The sequence below is a fragment of the Chenopodium album genome, chromosome 13 (assembly GCF_948465745.1).
Source record: "Chenopodium album chromosome 13, dcCheAlbu1.1, whole genome shotgun sequence".
NCBI classification, from domain to species: Eukaryota; Viridiplantae; Streptophyta; class Magnoliopsida; order Caryophyllales; family Amaranthaceae; genus Chenopodium; species Chenopodium album.
The window spans coordinates 52,927,132-52,940,483 of record NC_137846.1 but is presented as its reverse complement, the minus strand read 5'-3'; the positions used below and the strand labels follow the sequence as shown (position 1 = coordinate 52,940,483).

The 13,352-nt window shown below is 35.4% G+C and overlaps 2 protein-coding genes across 3 annotated transcripts; both read right to left on the bottom strand.

Moving 5' to 3' along the window:
* Positions 1–17: 17 nt before the first annotated feature.
* On the bottom strand, positions 18–3,695 carry LOC145574953 (aspartate carbamoyltransferase 1, chloroplastic-like). 2 transcript variants are annotated; one of them, XM_081632857.1, is made up of 6 exons: positions 3,476–3,695; positions 2,477–3,065; positions 2,255–2,394; positions 782–955; positions 421–657; positions 18–252 (listed from the first exon to the last, which is right to left on the bottom strand). In XM_081632857.1, the coding sequence occupies exons 2-6, from the start codon at positions 3,033–3,035 to the stop codon at positions 145–147; spliced, it is 1,218 nt and encodes a 405-aa protein (XP_081488983.1). In that variant the 5' UTR covers positions 3,036–3,065; positions 3,476–3,695; the 3' UTR covers positions 18–144. The 2 variants fall into 2 exon arrangements, with proteins under 2 accessions (XP_081488983.1, XP_081488982.1); XM_081632856.1 differs by having other exon boundaries at positions 20–252; positions 2,477–3,074; positions 3,476–3,694.
* A 2,899-nt stretch (positions 3,696–6,594) lies between these two features.
* Positions 6,595–9,972, bottom strand: LOC145574950 (GDP-L-galactose phosphorylase 1-like). Its single transcript, XM_081632853.1, has 7 exons — positions 9,348–9,972; positions 8,563–8,684; positions 8,394–8,453; positions 8,035–8,277; positions 7,749–7,934; positions 7,405–7,653; positions 6,595–7,312 (listed from the first exon to the last, which is right to left on the bottom strand). The coding sequence occupies exons 1-7, from the start codon at positions 9,466–9,468 to the stop codon at positions 6,950–6,952; spliced, it is 1,344 nt and encodes a 447-aa protein (XP_081488979.1). The 5' UTR covers positions 9,469–9,972; the 3' UTR covers positions 6,595–6,949.
* Between the last annotated feature and the right edge of the window lie 3,380 nt (positions 9,973–13,352).

Sequence of the window (13,352 nt, the reverse complement as noted above, 5' to 3'; positions counted from 1 at the left end):
ACACTTTCATAAATTGTCAAAACTTCTGATAACTTCAAAGTTCAAACACATCCTCAAAAAACACATCATCACAGAGCCCTCATCTTGCTCCTGCTAAACCATACTTTAGTTCCCTAGCAAATCACTAATTCTCTAATCTATTGACTACCATCCAAGAAGTAAAAGCTTCAACAAAGCCATACGGATATAAAGACCGTTCTTTGCTTGTCTGAAGTAGGCTGCCCTTGGATCTTCATCCACATCTACAGTTATCTGTAAAGGCCAAAACAAACCATCAACCAAGAGAAGCAATTTCTTGCCAATAAATTCCCCCCTAAACGTGGAAAATAGGGAATGAGAAGAGGGACATAGAGTAATGATCTGATGTGGAAGGACCACAGTACATGCATCACTTTCACTAGTAAGGGTTCAGAAAAATACCTCGTCAAGACGTGGAAGAGGGTGCATGACTACAGCGTGCTTCTGCATCACATTTAACACATTTTTATTAACTATGTATTTCCCTCTTGCTTCTTCATAAAGATCAATCCTTTCCCCAAAACGTTCTCGCTGAATACGAGTCTGATAAACTACATCACATTTGGAAGCTACTTCCATCAAGTCAGCACTTTCTTCCCATTGAATGTTCTTTGAGGTCAGATACTCCTTAATGTCATCCTGAAGTTGCAATATATTGCAATTTAGTATTCTAGAATTACTGCACTCTAGTTTTCCATATTTGATTATTTTTCTAGCAAGATAAATTAAATGACCTTACATAAAATATTCACCATAGCCATACCTTCATTTTCACCACATCTGGTGCCACAAAGTATATTTTTACATCATTATACTTGGCAAGCAAATATGCCAGAGAACGAACAGTCCTTCCATAAGCAAGATCACCAACCAATGCAACACTAATGCCATCTAGCTTTCCTACCTCTCTTTGAATTGTGTATACATCTAAAAGAGCCTACGTTCACATAAAAGAGCAGGTCAGGGTTAACAACAATAATACTTGCGACATATAGCACCAGAATCAATATAGGCCACATCTTTGTATTTACTAAATTACAATCATCATACAATTCTACTTTTTTGTTGATTATGTAAGGTGAAGGGCCAACCCAAGATGGTTGTGCAGGGAGAGACAAAGATGACAAGATGGAATTTATTACAGTCCTCAAGCCAGGAAACGAGAAAAATTGGGGAAACTGCTCTGACTTTTTTTACTTACTACACAGTTCATGGGATGATTATACAGAGTATTCAAAGACAGGATAATGCAAAAGGAAACAGACAAGCCTGACTTCTTCCTATGCAAAGTATGTCATGGGAATAAATATAAACCTTTCTTCTACTACTATATCTGTGAGGGCAATATGATCAAGAATTGAAAACAAATGAATTTATGTGAGGTTCCAATGAGCAGTGGCCTGCACAGATTAAGTAATTCGGTGAAGTATCATCATCAAAGATCACAGAGCATGACTGAAATATAGATTATGCATTTATCAATGAAAAAGTTGAACTCTTACAATCAAAATGTCATACTTTAGGGGTGTTTGACTGTTTGGTTAGGAGCTTTTTGGAGCAAAAAGTGATGTTTAACCAGTTCAAAAGCTCTTTGGGGTGTTTGGTTAGGAGCTGTTTGAAATATCATAAAGCTAACATGAAGAGCTTTATGTTATTTTATACGAGCACTCTTAAACAACCAATAAATAGCTATATACCAAACACTTATACACAAACAGCTAATTACAATCAGTTAGTCAAAACAGCTAATACAAACAGCCAACGAATGGTCAAAGCAATCAACAACTAATTGACAAATAGGGCCTTTGTGCGATCTATGATGAAAAGACATTGTCACACAGGCGCACAAACACACCCTCAAACACACCAACACATACGCATAGCTCAAACACCAGTATGCTAGTAATGTAGTTTAGCAATTAGCTCTCATCACTTAACAACCAAACCTAAAGCCACAAAAGTAAGGTTATATTTCTGTCTCACTACATGCCATAGGAATCATGGCTAACCCAAAGGATGCATTTCCTTTAAACTATGACCTAAAAACATCCTCTTATAGATTAAAATATCCAATGTTAACATTTTATTAGCACCACAATAATGTAGGGTCCAAGAAAAATTTATCAACTAACACCATTAGCCTCCAAAATATGTTATTAAATGAGCAGCAACATCATCGAAAATTAAAGTCATTACTGATTAAAAAGGTTACAATCAAGATAAAATACGACTTAACCTGAGTTGGATGCTGCCCTGGACCATCTCCTGCATTTATGATGGGAATTCCCGCGGTTGTAGCTGCCCTTCTAGCAGCACCACTTTCAAAGTGCCTCATCACAATAATATCCGCATATCCTTCAACTGTTCTAATAGTATCTGCATAAGAAGGCAACACATTACAACCAAAACACATCAGAGGACTGCCAATAACAATTACGTAGAAACTAGTAAGACCCACCCTCTAGTGTCTCTCCTTTGGCAGCTGATGAAAACTCTCTAGCATTCTCAGTTGTCAAAACTTCACCACCTAACCGCTTCATAGCAGATTCAAACGAAAGCCTGGTTCTAGTAGAAGGCTCATAAAACAAAGTAGCCATTAAGTATCCCTTCAAAATCTGGCTCCCAGGTGATTTTTTCTCCACCTTTTCCATCTCCCGCGCCACCTCAAAAATGGCACTAAGAGTCTCTCTATCAAACTGCTGAGCTTCAAGCACATCATCAAGTTGAAATTTCTGACCTACTGAGAACAAACTTGTATTTCTAACACTAGCTACATGGCAAGGAACTCCAAGCCTCATTGGAACTTCCCCATTCGACTCCCATTTTAAAGGTTTCGCCCCAAATGAGCCCCTTACCGGGGTGAAGTCAGCAGACGAGCAATTTGGCATGCAATTAACCACACTTTTCCCGAATAATTCCGGGCAGCCACTCATAACAACCTGTTGAGATTTACTCACATTGCGAATGCCAAACGCCCCGTTCGATGCACACATGCTCAATGAGGATGAAGAGGCCATTGCAATTATGAAAACTACCTAAATATTATGCTAAAACCCCTGAAATATGTCACAAAACAAGTTGCCATATCATGAAATACACAAACTAGTAAAAGATAAATTCTTGCAACAATTAACCACAAAAACAGAAGAAATTAAACAAATTGTATCACGCAATTAAGCACAAAAGAAGAAGAAATTAAACAAATCCTAATTGAGAATTTAATACTCACATTCGCTCAAATTTTATTCCAAAATCAAATTCATATAGAATCTCAAATTGTTCTAGCTATGTACGTAATTCGAATTACAGATTCAAAGATACACAATAATTCCAAAAAAATAAATAAAAACCCACCAAAATTATACCCAGAAATAATTCAAAAAAGATAGTATAAAATAAAATATTTAAAAAAAAAGAGAGAGAGAGAGAGAGAGAGAGATAGAAAGCATTGAGATACCTGAAAGGCCGAAGAAAACGGCGTCGCTTTGGTGGAAGAACAGTGAGATACAGAGGAAGATGAGAGTGTGAGGGATGACTGACGAGAGTATCGGAGTGCTTGGAGCCTGTGACTGTGTGAGTGAACGGTGAAGAGGGATTTTGGGTGTCTTTTTTGGGTTTTTGGTACTCTATTCTTCCTAGTGAGATTGGTTGATTTCCGTTTGGGAATCTTGTATGTCGTGCTTGCGTGCCTAGAGTTGGCTAAGTTCGGTTCATAATGACACAACTCACTAATAAATAATCTTGTATGTCGAGCTTGCGTACCTAGAGTCGGCTAGGCTGCTCAGTCCATGATAATATAACACAGCTCACTAATAAGGTATCAATCGTGTCATATGACAACCTTTTATAGGGTTGGCTAGATGTCCAGACACAATACGACTAGACGAGTCCATTGTCTTTTATTGTATTCGTGCTTTCCTTATGTATATGTTAAGTTTCATTTATTTTAACGTGTTTTGTTAAAATAGCCTGTAATGAGTTGTATGTAATTTTTTCAACAGAAATGTGATCCCAGTATGTTTATTAACGTGTTGGTTGTGCTTTTTTCATGATGCATTGTATCGTTCTTAGCCTGGCTCATTATCCTCTATAGTCTAATGTTTTGTTGGTGTGATAGTATTATGTAGGTGAGGTAACTCTCACATTAGTCACAAAGTTTTGAAATCTAGAACAAAATTTTCATTATAGCACGGCCAAAATTTGTGTCTATTATTTGTGTCTATTATGTCCTAATGCTCTTTCACTCTGTAGCTTTCTCTCGTAATAATATCAATTTATTATTTATATCCCCTAAGTTTAAAATTTGTAAATTATAATTTATCAAAAGTCACAGCTCGAATTAATAAAGAATATTTTGTGAATGATGTGAAATTCATAACGAATACAGATTATGTGCAACACTACAAGCAACACTACCTAAAGGCAAATCATGTAATACCAGCTTTACATCTTTGTAAAAAAAAAAAAAAAAAAAAAAAAAAAAAAAAAAAAAAAACCGAATATAAAGATAGAATCTGAGAATGATCAATAATTACCTTCTAAGTACAAGATTTCAAAATAGAGTAACCAACATAATATTATATAGCCATATAAATGATTTAATAAAAAGCTAAAGCCGGTTACAATTTTAATTTCATCATTCAAAATCTTGTGAATAGCTGTAAATAATCAACTATTACACTAAAACAAACTAAATTGCTCCAACTATGAGCTTGACCATGAAACAAACACTAATAACTTATCTAAAAATAAGAAACATGACTACTACTCCAAGGTATTAATACTTGAAATGACTATCCAAAGAATTAAAAGATGAAAATTTTGAAGGAACATGCAAATGGAATAGTCTTAGTTTGCATGCTTAAAAACTAATGAACCGTGCATGTTAATGCCTTCATTCTTTCTTGGAAATTTGGGGACTATTTTGAGAGCCAGTAGATCCAGGAGGCCAAGGGAAAGGAAAGGGGAAAGGCGGTCCTGGCAGCATCGGAGGCAATGGGATAGGAGGGTAGGGTTGAGCATAACCACACAACCCATAACCACAAGGCCTCCCGAGTCCACACCTTTTCCCACATCCACCACAATTATAAGGATCAAGGTTGGTATTCATGCACAATCCATTACAACATTGCCATGTAAATGGACATCTTATGCCACAAAAACCACAATTTAGAGGATCGAACATGATATCAATGCATCGATTCATACAACATAATCTCCGTGGGGGAAATTGAGTTCCTGAGCAAATCCACGGCCTATTCCAACACCCTTGTTGTTGAGCTCTCGGATTTATGGTTCTTTTAAGCCATGGCGAAGTGGTGTTAGCCTTGGTGACATTAAATCGGGCTTCTTCTATGTTGTTTTTTGCACTCACTTCTACAAATAGAGATAATAGTGCCAAGAAATAAAAAGTATAGGCTAAATTTTTCATTTTGAGATGCATTATTATCATTCATTACTAATAAAGGTCTGCTTTGTAACGAGTTATATAGAGGATTTTAGGCAACTAAGTTACGGGTACATTCATGCTTTTCTTACATGGATTGATTATGACTTAGTTCTCATGGAAATTAAGTGAATTAATTGGAAGGACCACCTCCAATATTTGTTAGTTAAGGTATTAAGGGTCTGTTCATATTTACTAAACTGAGCTGAACTGAACTGAACTGAACTGATTAGAGCTGAACTGAACTGAACTGAACTGATTGGAACTGAACTGAACTGAACTGAACTGAATTGAGCTGAAATGAATATTTTATGTGAGAGGGAAATTAAGAGCTGAACTGAACTGAACTGAACTGATTGGAACTGAACTGAACTGAACTGATTGGAGCTGAACTGAACTGAAATTAAGTAAATATGAACAGGCCCTAAATTGGGTTATTTTTGGCTTTTTAAACCCAAATTAACGGATTAGAGCACATGTAAAGGCATAAAGGAGCTCTTTTCTTGCAATCTTGCACACAATTTTGTTAGGGTGTAAACATGGAAAGGCTTTTGGTCGGCTATTTGATAAGTAATATATGAATTTGTTGCTCACAAGTCACAAGTAGAACCCACACAATTCCTCTTAATCTGTGATACCCTTAGCTTCTGAAATTAGATGGTCCGTTAATTAATAGTAAATTCAGTTTAGAAATCAGTTATAGTAGTCACAAATATCTAAAAAGAAACACATTTCACATCATCTAGCATACTCATCAGTCTTTTTGAAATTTGTCTTTTTGAAATTTAACATTCTCGTCTTAATTATTTACTTACGACAATACACATTTTTAACCATCAATATCGTATTGATCACATATTAATAAATATGACTGGTTTTTCTGCTTAATTATTTTAGAAGCAATTTAGAAGATTTTTTTACTTTGTAAATATTTGCAATATTTTAAACACGAACATAAAAGAGAAAAAGGTGGTTAGAGTACTTATTAAACATGTCTGAAGAGTGAACACACATGGTCTATAAGATACTTTAAAACATCATCTTGTTTGAATTTTTTTGCCTGAACAAATAAGTGCAAGGCATGGAACAGCTCAAACAATTGCAATGAACAACTAAACTACACAATAAGCTAATTAATAACAGTACTTAACAGAAGCTATTTGATTAAATCCAAATAACAGCATCTTACAAGCGCCAAATTGCTCAGGGCAAGCGCACTTATATTACATCCCTGCTGAGGCAGATTGCCTGTTCAACATCGCTCCTGAGGCAGATTGCCAACAGGCAACAATAGCTATGAATAGGATCCATTTTACAAATTATCTATTTTCCTAATTTTTTTTACTTTTATGAGTTGATTACTTACATTACTCATAACAATTTGTCAGCAGCAAAACAAGCGACTCATTGATATAAAGATAAAACAGATGATGCAAACTCGGATTGCAACATTTAGGGAAGCAAATAATAAGCTGAAGAACCATATTACTGTTGGACCAAACACTCATGGTTCCCGGACACCATAGGAGAAGCAGCTGGGTTGATGGAATCCGCTTCTCTAGAAGCATGGGGAGATGTAAGCTCAGCCTCCTTGAGAAGCATGTCTGACCCATTTTCAACAACAGGACAAGCAATGGCTTCAAATATCATGGCCTTCACTTCTTCGAACCTTGCTTCGGATAGAGACACCTCGGCCAGGAGCCTCCAAGCATTTCCCTCAGACGCCTCATCGTAGTCCTTTCTCCTCTTTAACACAATATGTCCACTGATCTCCCAGACCGCTGGATTGACTTGGGTGTCCAGGAGCTCGGGACTTACCTCCCCTAAGGCTTGTTTCTCAGCATAGCACTGAATCCAAAAACAAGAGATATAAGTCAATAACTAAGGAAATGACAAGGACAAGAATTCAAGGGAAAGGTAAAGGGATTTATTTGTAGCACCTGAGGGAGGATAAAAATCCGCCTTCCAGAATCAGCAATCAGAACATTGTAAGGGATGTTAGTGTCTTGCAGAAAAATGCAGCAGTCTGAGACCTCCTTGGCTAAATCTTGGAGAGAATTCCCACCTTCCAAGACAAGACCCCTTACTGGATATTTCAGGAGCTCAAATATCTTGACACCATTACTGGTGGTGGTGATTTTCTTGGTTGGAGCCTTCTCAATGGGAAATGGGCTAGCCAAGTAATAAGCCTGTTTTCAGGAAAACATACAGTTAATATTTGAGAAACAATATCCATGAAGATATAAAAAATTTAAGGAATACCAAAAGGGCCCTGATAGAATACCTGGAAATGGAGATGGTTAATGGTAGCAAATGCTCCCAAGCTATTGTATCCGAGACGGAAGTAAGGACTCCCAGCTTCAGCTGCCATGTTCAGAGCAAGCAAGAAACTCTCACAATCAATCCTTTGAGGTAGGCACTCGAAAATTCGAGGAATCAAGAGCACGTGTCCATATTCGATAGGACTGACCTGTTCATCAAAATAACATAATACATCAAATGATTAATAAATTTTTGCAACATCACAAATAACATAATTCTTAACACTGGATAACAGTGGAAAAAGTTACATTAATGGCAACAAAGCTTGGTGAATTCTCGACAGCGATTGGAGCAGCAGGGATGAAGTAAGCTTCACCGTCTTCACTTGCTTCAAACTGGAAGAGCACCTCTTCCTGCCCAACTTTCGTGAAGTTGAATTTGCTACCATCAAAGGGTTGAAGAACCTTGTCCACTTGGAATTCAGTCGGCCGTTTCTTCAGGTGACGGCCCTCATTAAGTTGGGCAACAAATCCATAATCACCAGGAATCACCTATAGTTAATCCATGATGATGTATCAGTATTCCAAACCACAAAAATTAACTCCAAACCAACAAAAAGCACAGAGATAAAAGATGATAATATAGAACAGGAAAAGCTATATCAGACCTTGGTTTCACAAGCAGTAACATCATAGCGGAATAGGCCCCTCTCGAAGCGGTCCTCCCACTATCATAGCAAATTAAGAATAAGATTAATACAGTGCATAGTACAAACTAGTGTCTAAACATAATAAGAATTAGGTTTGTATCTCTGTTTAACTTGAAGTATCAATTACCTCTCCAAGCAAGAGTGAGTCGAGGAAGGCAACAGGAGACTCTCTTGCCTCATCAACAACCAAATCCTTATCAGTTCCAATCTTATTGACCCTCTTGTAAGCGTACAAAGGCAGTTTGGCACCTATTGAAAGTCCAGGTCCCAACAAACAAAGATCAATCACAGTAATGTGCAAATGTGCCCTCAACCAAAACTACATGCAACACCTTTCACATAACAAGCACCTAGCAATCAGTGTACGAAACATAAATCCAGAAAAAGTAATCCTGTTAAGGGGCTAACACAATCACCCCTAAGTGATGTTATCTGAAACATTCTAAACAATTCTCCAAGACATCCACTTATAAATCAATCAAGAACAACAAAATGCAACAACGACCCCATGCAAACCATATCTAAGCTCAGCCAACGGTTCCTTCACTATAGTGAAATCTAATTGATTACAATATATTCTCGTCTCACACATACATGATACGTACAACATAGCAACAACATAAGGTTTCAAAACGATACCGAACGGACCCTAAGCTAGTAAGCTATGAAGATAATATCAACATCCATCTAATAAAGCAATAGATATCCCACCCTCCCCAAATTCGCCATTGACAAACATTCACAAGAATTCACCAAACTTTCAATCAAATTCCCACAAATTTCAGGACAAAAACCCAATTAAATACCAATAGCACATCATGCATTCATAATAATTGCAATCAAACATTTTTACAAAAAAAAGACCATATATAAATTAATAACAAGAATTCAAAGAGGAATTTCATCGAATACCTTGTATGCAACACTCTTTGAGACAATTCCGGCCACACCCACCAACAATTCGAGCAGACCCGTCTCCCTCCTCCTTCTGATAATTCGAAACAATCGTCGGAACCCTCTTAATCCTCAACATTTTTTTTTTCTTTTGCTTCTACTTCTTCCCCAGAAAAAATTCAAAAAATCAAACTTTCTTCTATACAACTACACCAACTACTTGTATATATATAAACTACAACTACGAAGCTCAGAAACAACCACCTCCGGCAAGAAAGAGAAGATCGGAAGGGCTGCCGCCTTCGGAAGGCAAGGCGCCGCGTCCGCCGTGCAACGAAGGACTACCTCGATCAATCAAAAGACAATTACAGCCCTTTTTGCGTCGCACATCACGGGCGTGCAAAGGCCGAATTTTTCTTTGTATAGCCGTGTTTGCAATCAAAATCTCTGTCCTTGGGTTCTAACCCCAGCAAATTCCTTCATCAAAATCAAAAATCAGCAAAATTTGGAACTGGGTTTTTTTCTGGGTATTGAGAATTGGATGAATTTGAGGAGAGAGAAAGGATTAGGAAAGCGGAGTTAAATAGATAGAAAGGTGAGTGAAGAAGAGAGGATTGAGAAAGGGGGGAAAATGGGGGAATTGTGGTTGTGGTTGTGATTCGTGAAACGTAGTTGAGATTAATTTAGGGGTGGTGAGTGATTTGTTGAATGTGGACAACAAACAATAGGAGAGGGAAAGAGAAATAACGGTTGTTGTATGCTTTGGGGTTATTATGCATGCAACGTATATGCTTACGGTATAAACTATAAACCTACGCGTCTAAGAGGAGTTTTTTTTTTTTTTTTTTTTTTTGACAGGGTCTAAGAGGAGTTAGAGTTCCCCTTTTGGGTTCAAAATAATTTTGGGATTGATCTGTTATTGTGGTTAGAAATTAAGGAAAAGTGTCTTATCGGACTGAAATCTTTCATACATTAATTTATTTTATATACGCAGCAACATCTGCTGAGGGTAGTGATTCCCCTCTCCCAAATTACCTCTAGTGAGGATTGATCTCATAAATTGAGCTCGAAATAAGTTAGAAACGACTTAGGATGCTCAGAGAAGATTTCACTAAAAATAAACTCAATTTTGAAAGAAGATTATCTTCATTTTTTGGGTTCGTTTGGCATCGTTGTGGTTTTCTGTTTTTTTGTTTTTTGTGTTTTAAAAATCATATGATAAATGTCACATAATGAATAAAAAAAATTAGTCAACCTTGTTAAATCATGATAATTTTGAAAAGTGAAAACACCTTTTTTTTATTTCCTGTTTTTGGTTTTCTCTGAAAATAAAAAACAATGTCAAACAAGCCCTAATGTTCATTTTCTCGAGAAAAAATAAATAAATAAATAAATAATTTGTTATTTTATCAGGGACAGAGGTGACATAAAAATTATTTAGCCCTCCCCAAACTATTTGGATGCATGGAAAATTGGAAGGTGACTAAGTAAGAGTAAACCTATTGTTCGCAATTTTTGGTTCAAACTTTAAAAAAAATGAAAAATGTTTTAAGTATATTACACATCGTTGATTCTAAGTTATTTCACTACTATTTAATCAATTTAATTTTATCTCAAGTTAATAATAAACACGCCAACTAATGCCTTTGCCGTTTGGGTTGGGATCGAATTGGTAAGAAATTAAGAATATACTGATCATCATAATCTATAGCTTAGGTTTTCTCTTCATATTGTGAATACTTTATCCAAACTTATAAGTTATCTTGGCTTATTAATAAGTGTGTCTAAGCTTACTTTCAATGTAACAAAACTTACTTAGTACTAATTATCCAAAATTATTAGTATAAATAAATACATAATATAACTTATACAAGTATAAACTTATTTGTTTAGAACAAATTAAATCAAACTAATATCAACATGTTATAAACTTATTTATTTATTCAAGTACTACATTGATCTACTACATGCATAATATAAATTTGTTTATTGATATAGTATAAAACATATTCTTGAGTGATAAAAAATTGTTAATAATTCAACAATTTTAATTAAATATAAACCTCACAATTGGTAATATATTTACGAAAATATTATGCTACGACATTTTTGTCCATCTAATTATAATTTTCCACTTAATATATTAAATTGTTGCGGCTTTCTTGTAGCTCGAGGGTAAAAGCATGTTCTAGTGGTAGACCGGTAGATCATATAATCCATTTCTTTATCGTCAAGAACCTCGTGGTTATTTCGTAGTCAACCATGGTACAAAAAAGCCAACAAATTTCCACGGACATAATGCATCTGACATTCAAACCCAAAAATCCTCCCATTATATTATTTTATTTGCGGTCTAAAACTTTTCTAGCTGACTAATTACTGCATTTTATGAGAATCAAGCCAATTGAATATTAAAAGCATATTTCATACTCAAACAAATATACTTGATTTGGTCCCCTCTAAATTTTGTGGACATGGAAAATACTACTATTATTAGGAGATGGCAAAAGAGGATTTATTGTTAAAAATGTAGGCAAGATCTCATTCATCCATAAATATACAACAGCTATCAAGTGAGCATTTTACATTGAATATTTTTGTAGTAGATTTTTCACCCTTCGCTTTCTATCTTCTATATACAAATTAACGGAGTTAACTAACTCTGTAGAATGGATATGGGTTGTGTTAGATCAAGCCGTCTTGGGTTTGGCTAAGTTTAGCCCACGATCAAGGTCATTATGTGTTGTGTTAAATTTTCAAAATGCGGCATAAACATTATTTAAAGATCACATGTCACCTTGTTGTGTCATGCTATATTTGTGTGTCTAACATAATTAATTATTTTTGTGCCATATTATACCTTGTCATATCCCTTCAAAAAATATAACTCAAACTTCACCCATATCTCAATAATCATAGTAGCGCATTGTATCATGTCTACCTTGTATTTGTCTCACACAATGTTTATTTTAGGTTGGATCAAATTGTGCCATGGGCCATCCTGGCCCAACGATATCTTAAATCATAATTGTTCTACTTTATCTTTTAACATTATTTGTATTTGATGATTTTAATTTGATCAAATTTTATTTTTATAAAACACTGAACGAATATATGCTACTATTGTCCCATAACTTAGCTCCCTTAATAGGTCAATAAAAAGGATAATGCATTTACATGATTGAAGCTAAACATTACATAAGGTTGGGTCTATCCAAGCCAAGCATAACACGTTATCGTGTGTACTGGGTTGTGTTTGGGCTACATTTTTGTTGAACAAAACATAAGCACAATACAATACAATACGTCAACACGACTAAATACGTCAAGAAAAAAATGCTTAGGCTCGAGTGCATGACATGATCTTTCACGATGGACATATGAACCTCAACTATGCTTGAACCTCCTTTTTAGAAATGGTGGTTTATGACCAGGCTTTGCCAATCCACATGTACGTGGGCTTAACACTAGACATAGTATAATAGTACATGTCACTTGGCATATTGGTGGTATAAGTCCAGCCCACTAAATTTGTAAGTAAAAACTGGAAATAGTTTAATGTGTAGGTTGGACTTAGCCACCCAGCAACTTACTTGAATAATTAATTCAATGTATATTTATTTATTTATTTGTTGGTTTGTAATAAATTTAATTAAAAGTTATTAATAGAGTACAGTCAAAAACATTCTTTTATCAAAATTACGGTTGTGGGATATCTCTCACACCATAACACATAGCTTGAATATTCGACATTTTTGGAGAAATTGTTTAGTGAGTTTCCTTCACTCACCATTCAGATTCATAACTAGTGCATGACCCCGGCTTTGCTCCGGGATAATACTTTGAATGATTTCTTTTTTTATATTAGATGCTTTAACAGACTTGTTAATTTTTTTCATTGAGAATAATTAGCATGTAATGACAACAATAACTTATTTTGGATATTTTTGGATTTTATTCTACATTTTAGTATGTGTATGTATTTATATATATAGATGTGGGCTAATATAACACAATTTATTT